Genomic DNA, 6,535 nt, shown 5'->3' with positions numbered 1-6,535 from the left:
TGTAGGTTTAATGTATGCCTCGTGCCCACTCCTTTTCCTCAGCTAATGCCATTTGTTGCTCCATGTTGCAAATTTTCTGCCTTCTGTTCAATGGTTGTATGTGCCAGATACTGATGGTTGGCCTGACTGAAGACCCAATGGGCACTTGGAGATTGTGCTATGGGAAAAGCACATCCCGCAGCATGACACAACAGATGCTTTCTGACTGGGTGCAGATCCCTGGGCAGTCTGGGGAGAAGTTATGCTTCCCCTGTGCAGATTTTGACATCTGGCTGAAATCTGCACCCATCTTGTCAGCTTGTGCAAAAAGGCTTGGCTATGGGGAAAAATGAACTGCGAGAGCACTATATGTATACATATACCTGTGTGCACCAGTTGGTTAATACATCTGTTGGAAACAGAGGGTAAAATATGAATGAGCATAATAGCAACAAATAATTTGCAGCTGTCAAAGCAGTCAGCTTTCAACGTGAGCCTTCCCACAGGAACAGTGGGAGCAAAAATCAGTCCAGCTCTAGCTACAGTTTATGTGGAATTTGCTCAGTTTATGAAAGGGTCCTCCATGACATGGTTGCCTGAAAACGTAGGGGGCTCAGTGACCCAGGAGCTGCCTTCCACATCTCATGTGCTCAGGTCAGACTGACCCTCCATTACCAAATCCCAACAACAGGTCCAGAGTCCTACACAGCTTCTTGTCCATACCACTGAGCTGAATCTGCTTGCAAAAGAGCAAATGGGGAAATAAAACAGGACCTTTGACCCCTCACTATCTCTATATTAGTTCTGCATAAATGCTGGTGTCTCAGATGAGCATCACCCTCAGCTTCAGCCTGGGAGAGAGAAAGCAGGACAGGTAAGAACTGCACTCTCTGCTCTGGGTGGTATGGACCTTGGGACATTGACAAGTGAGTGGAGGTGGCCTGCTCCACTTTTTACAAAGCGTGGACCCTCCTCATGCTCCCCAGCATGGAATATTGCTGAAATGGAAGAGGGAGGGAGTGGATTGATGTTGAGTGATGGAAGCTCCATAGGATACTCATAGCAAGGTCAAACCCATGGTTAGGGAATTGAGGAGTTGCAGTGTTGGAGTAGACATGACTTTTTCCCAGTCCCATAATGGCTTCAGGCTCTAAAGTAGGTAAGATCTCCTCTTTACAGTCCGGGGAAGCAAATTTATGCCTTTTGTCTACAAAGGAAGAAACTGACCCTAGGATTAAAATTCAAAGAAGGGTAGTAACTGAGCAACTGCTGCTAGTCAGCAAATTCCAAGTGAAGATGGAGTGGTAGTTTTGGGATGTAATCTGTGCATAAAAGGAAATAAAACTAGATATACACTGCCCTGCTGTGGTATAAGAAGCGCCGGCTAGTGCCACTACTTGGAACTGGATTTAGCAAAGTATTCATACAGAATAGGTGTGCAGCTCTTTTTGCAGTTCCTAGCACTAATTTTTTCATCATGTTGTTCTGACTGATGCAACTCAGTTCTTCAGCCGATAAATCAATTTTAACTTCTAACTTTCAAACACCTTTCTAAATGCACAGCATTCGAAAAGTTTGTTTAGATGTAATGTCATCCTTTCAACGTACCAACTTTTCAAAAGTTTCTCTAATTCCAGATTTTTCAATAGACAGTATAAAGGATGTTGGATGATGGTGAAGTTTGCACTTATTTATTTATGATAACTTCTGGGCTTTGCCTGGGTTGCTCTTTGCTTCACTTATCACAGTGTAGAAGAGACAAGAGAACCTGGTTGGTCTTTCCTCAACTAGAGCAAGACAAAGTACTCAGATCACTGTGTCATTCAGATGGTCACTGCAGGTGCTGCACTGACTAGCATAAGATTCTTTACAGCCATCTACAAAAATTCAAGGAAAAAAAAACCAAAAACAAAACTGCAGCATGACTTTTTCAGTTACACCCCTGTGTGGAAGAAGCCTTTCCTGACCACAGTGTTCACTGTTTGCTTCTATGCTGAAGCAAGGAATTTTAACTCTCTTACAAAAGTAATAACTTTAAACATCACATATTTCTTGGAGATGTGAAAGCTATCATTCATTGTGGATATTTGTGATTACATGAATAAAAGGACGTTCATTTTTGTGCTATATTTTCCTCACTGCTTAAGAAGAACTGCACCATCACATTTCCTGTCTTTTTTTTCTTTTTTTAATTATTATATATTGGTTAAGGTTTTCTCACAAACCTGATGTTTAGCAGACATGATATTTTTCTAAAAACAAACAAAATATTGTATGATTATTCCAGCAGGTCTCTTGGTGTACAGGGCTGAACTGGTACCAACAAACCATGGTGCAATACCGGGCATTGGTGATAGCTCTGATTCTGCTCCTTAGCACCACTGTCCCTGGTAAGTCTGAGCAGCTTTTGAGATGGGTTCTCATTTCCTCAGAGAATTCTATCCCATCCACAAAGTAGGACCCAGAAACCCAGTAACACAGTTCAAAACCATGAGCACATACTGCTTCCTAGAGTGAAAGCAGGGGCTTGGTTTGTAAATCATCCATACCTGGTGCAAATACTCTGCCACGTCAGATGACTCAGGTGCCCAGAAATTAGTAATGAAAATTATCTCAATGCTGTTAGAGCAAATTCTTTGAACCTGAGAATTTTGCATCTTTTCCCACTGTCCCTGGTGGAAGATACCAGAGGGACATGTGACTGGAGAAGCCTCATGGGTTTTTTTGTCTCCTCCCTCTCAGAAGTGCACTCAAAGTCCATCTTTGAGAGAGACCGTCGTGACTGGCTGGTCATTCCTGATGCAGTTGCAGCTTATATCTACGAAGCTGTGAACAAGATGTCCCCTAGAGCTGGTCAGTTCTTGGTGGATGTTTCCCAGACTACAGTCGTTTCTGGGACCAGGTATGGAAAAAAACTTCTGTGCTAGTGTTGCATAGCTATGGGTGGAAAAGGAGAGGGAGGAGTGGGAGAACAAAAAGATTGCTCAAGTATCTATATGAGGGGAACCCAAGGGACAGTGAATGAATGGGTAAGGGTGGCAACTGCCCCCCAAATGGCACTGGGGAGCAATGACTGGTAGAGTTTCAGCCCCCTGGAAGAAGCTGAGCAAATGTTGTGGTGTTGGCTGTGGGGAGATGAGTACTGAAAGTGTCAGCAAACACTGATGGCACTCAACTCAGATTATAAAATTCACCATCTGTAAATACGTATTCCCTAAAGAAAGGGAAAGAGTTCCCCCCAAACGGAAAAGCATGACAACTCAAGAGATAGTTTTGCCTAACTTACAGCAAATACAGACTGCCTATTCCTGCTTTCTGAGGAAAGCACCTCTAGGACTGCAGTGGAGCTCTGCACTCAGTAACAGGCAATGTGAAAGGATAGCTTGATAACTACTGCAGACAGAGATTACTCTCACTCCCATACGTATATATCTCACCATGTATGCTGTTGTCTCCTGCAGGAACTTCCTCATCAGAGAAACAACTAGACTCACTATACTGGCAGAACAGCTGATGGAAAAAATAAAGAACCTGTGGTACACAAAAGTACTAGGCTACTAGTTGGAAGAAAAGTCAGTGTTCCCTTAAGTGAGTGGGTAGCATCCTGCAGTGTCCTCTTCTCCCTTGCCTCTACTACACACCAAGATCAGTCAATAACAAAGAATCGATGCTCCTGTTAATGCAACTAGAGGAAACCCAGCATCAAAAACCAAAGGATGGATGACATCTGCTGAGGTTTCCCCTGGAAAAAAAAAAAAAAAGAAAAAGAAAATAGAAAAAAAAAAAAAAAAAAAAAAAAGGCTGCTGGGCACTGAGGAAGGCAATGAGATTACAGAGTTCTGCTGTAGCCAAATCTTGAAAATTAATTCCTCCTGAATGACTTGGCCATTGACCCTCTAATAAAAAAATGTTGGTTGTTACACTTTCTTCAGTTTCCTACTTGAATTGACTGTTATAAAATCACATCCAACTCTGCATCCTGTTCTGCTGAGAAAGTGGCTGTGATTCACAAGAAGTTGTTGCAGGCTGTGTGAGCAAACCCTGACAGTACAGGCACATTTAACTAAGCTCAGGTTCTTCACAGATGGGGGGATGGGATGGGATGAGAGCTTGAACATCTTTTGGGGTCACCACAGCATGGCAACAAGGGCAGCCATAACCTCACACTATGAAAGGCCATGAGAAGTTGAGTCCCACTAATTGTCCTGCTTGGTTAGGTAAGAAGCAAGCAGGTGCACCTATATCAAATATCTGAAGAGTTCAGATCATTTGGGAAGTGCCAGTAAATGGAACTGTGCATCAGTTTGATCAGGACTTTGAAAGCATATTTCATCACTCAAGCAGTGAGTCTACTGATCAGCCTTTCCAAAGGAGAAGGGAAGGAAAATCCCTCCTTAGCTTCAGGATGAAGGGTGATCAATTTATGAGGGGGGCTCAGAATGGTCTATGAAGACTTGAAAGGTCCTTGACAGCCTTTTGTAACTGTGCCTCATCTCAGATATTCACATTGGTAAAGAAATCTGTTCTATTTCATCATCAAAAGTCTAAATAACAGTCAACAGCTGTATTTCCTCCAGTATCTCAGTGCCATCCTCCTATTAGCACTAGTGGGAAAGCTGTCCTAACCCTAGACACACACTTCTAGCTTTGTATTTTAACCAGGACTCCACACTTTACAACAGTGTTTGTCTATCTCAAGAGACTACGCATTGCCATTGATGTGCTTCAGTACTTGTATTGCCTGGGCTACATTATGCTGGGGGGAAAAAGGTTCCCATTGAGCAGGAAGGCTTCCTCCAGCTTGAAGCACTGGATACTGAAAATGTGTCCATTTTCTTCCTTAACGGTTAGAAAGACTTACTGCCAGCAGTACCTGATTCCCCACTTACCTGATGCACCGCTCTGAATTTCCTCTCCCAAGGGCTATCCTCCTGAGAGAAGTTTGCTCTAACATAAAGGTGAACATGTTCCAGCCGTTGTTCTTTTGAAGCAGTGTGATAGGCTGTGAATAACACACTATAGTGCTCCTTTGGAGAGATGGGACTCTCATGTATTAGGACTGGTTTGTTTGTTTGCTTTCTGATTACCAGTGGGATCAGCTATCGATGTAAATTTGCATTTAACAAGTTGCCTTGAGTAAAAAAGCTCATTTCACAAGTTCTGTGTCTCTGTGGATGCTTTGTACCATGTACAGCTGTAGGTGTAAAGCACTGTGCAGAGCAGCAAACTCTTCCACCTTCCGTTGCTTTACTGCTTCCGCAAACCTCTGCTGCAGATTTCTCTGTTGCTGTGTGTTCTGCTTAGACTAGCTCCACTACCCTGGTCACACATCAGTACACACTTGCATATGTATTGCATAAATGCACCTGGAATTTAATGAAGATTTAGAAAAGCACAAAAAGTTTGGGCTGATAAGCACATTTACCACATGAAAAAGACAGAAACTTCAGCCCTTTCTGCAGAAGAAATGATTTGCTACCTCAAATATGAGGTAGCTTGAGCTATGCTTTGCTCATATCTGCTCAGACTCTCTTCCTTCCCAAATGTAACCTTTGCAGGCAAAGTCCTGCCAGTTTAAATCTACTGTATCAGAGAAGCATTTGGCATCCTGGGACTTTTTATCGGGACAGGGCTTGCTCTTACTGCTTAGGAACTCCAGAGGTATTTCCTTTTTATGGATCCAAGTTGGAGGAGGGAAGATTTAGGTTGGATGTTAGGGGGAAGTTCTTTACTAGGAGAGTGGTTAGGCCCTGGAACGGGCTGCCCAGGGAGGTTGTGGATGCCCCGTCCTTGGACGTGTTTAAGGCCAGGTTGGACGGGGTCCTGGGCAACCTGATCTGAATGTGTATGTTTGGTGGCCCTGCTAGGCAGGGGGGTTGGAACTACATGATCCTTGGGGTCCCTTCCAACCTGGGTGATTCTGTGTGATTCTGTGTGATTCTGTGTGAGTGAAATTCACAAGTCATATAAAAGAGCCTGAATACATCCTTAGAGTTTGGTCTCCTGGAAATTGGCAGTTCATACTGTTGTTTGTATGTGCTGCTACAATAAGGTAGGGAGAAGTTTGGAAAGTAGAGGAAATCCATTGTGTTTTGAGTCCATTGCGTGTCTTTACCAATGCAACTCAGCAGCATTAGTCTACTGTATCATGACATATCTGGAGTGAGCATCACCTGCTGTGAATTTCGTGCTAAAACTTAATGAAGATTTTGATGTTGGTTAAATGCACTTAGATACAGCACTTCCATTCCTCTGCAATGTAATCTCCAGAAAATCTGAACCAGCCACATGCTGATTATCTGTCTGACCAGTTTTAGTATTCGGGTAAAACTGAATCAGAACGTAGATCTCTGTTCTTGATTCTTTTGAATCTCACAGTCACAGATTTATCTGTGCATTTGTATGCTGCACAAACACTTTGGCTGGCTAATCTCCTGCACAATCTACAATGTAGGGCAATCTACAAAACAAAAAGCCTGCCGCTGCCCCTTGTGACCCTGATACTGTAAGAACGAGCCATCATTTGGAAATTCTTCAAGAGCAGAAATTGGCAGCT

The 6,535-nt window shown here is 43.2% G+C and overlaps 1 protein-coding gene across 2 annotated transcripts; it reads left to right on the top strand.

The window, feature by feature from the left end:
• The first annotated feature begins 823 nt into the window (after window positions 1–823).
• On the top strand, window positions 824–3,580 carry LOC125689400 (apovitellenin-1). 2 transcript variants are annotated; one of them, XM_048936466.1, is made up of 4 exons: window positions 824–853; window positions 2,267–2,369; window positions 2,722–2,881; window positions 3,441–3,580. In XM_048936466.1, exons 2-4 carry the CDS (start codon window positions 2,309–2,311, stop codon window positions 3,538–3,540), a joined length of 321 nt encoding a protein of 106 aa, XP_048792423.1. In that variant the 5' UTR covers window positions 824–853; window positions 2,267–2,308; the 3' UTR covers window positions 3,541–3,580. The 2 variants fall into 2 exon arrangements, with proteins under 2 accessions (XP_048792423.1, XP_048792430.1); XM_048936473.1 differs by having other exon boundaries at window positions 825–853; window positions 2,270–2,369.
• Window positions 3,581–6,535: the final 2,955 nt, after the last annotated feature.

This window comes from Lagopus muta, chromosome 1 (genome assembly GCF_023343835.1).
Source record: "Lagopus muta isolate bLagMut1 chromosome 1, bLagMut1 primary, whole genome shotgun sequence".
NCBI classification, from domain to species: Eukaryota; Metazoa; Chordata; class Aves; order Galliformes; family Phasianidae; genus Lagopus; species Lagopus muta.
Note: the sequence above shows the minus strand (reverse complement) of the source record. Positions and strands in the feature narration are given on the sequence as shown.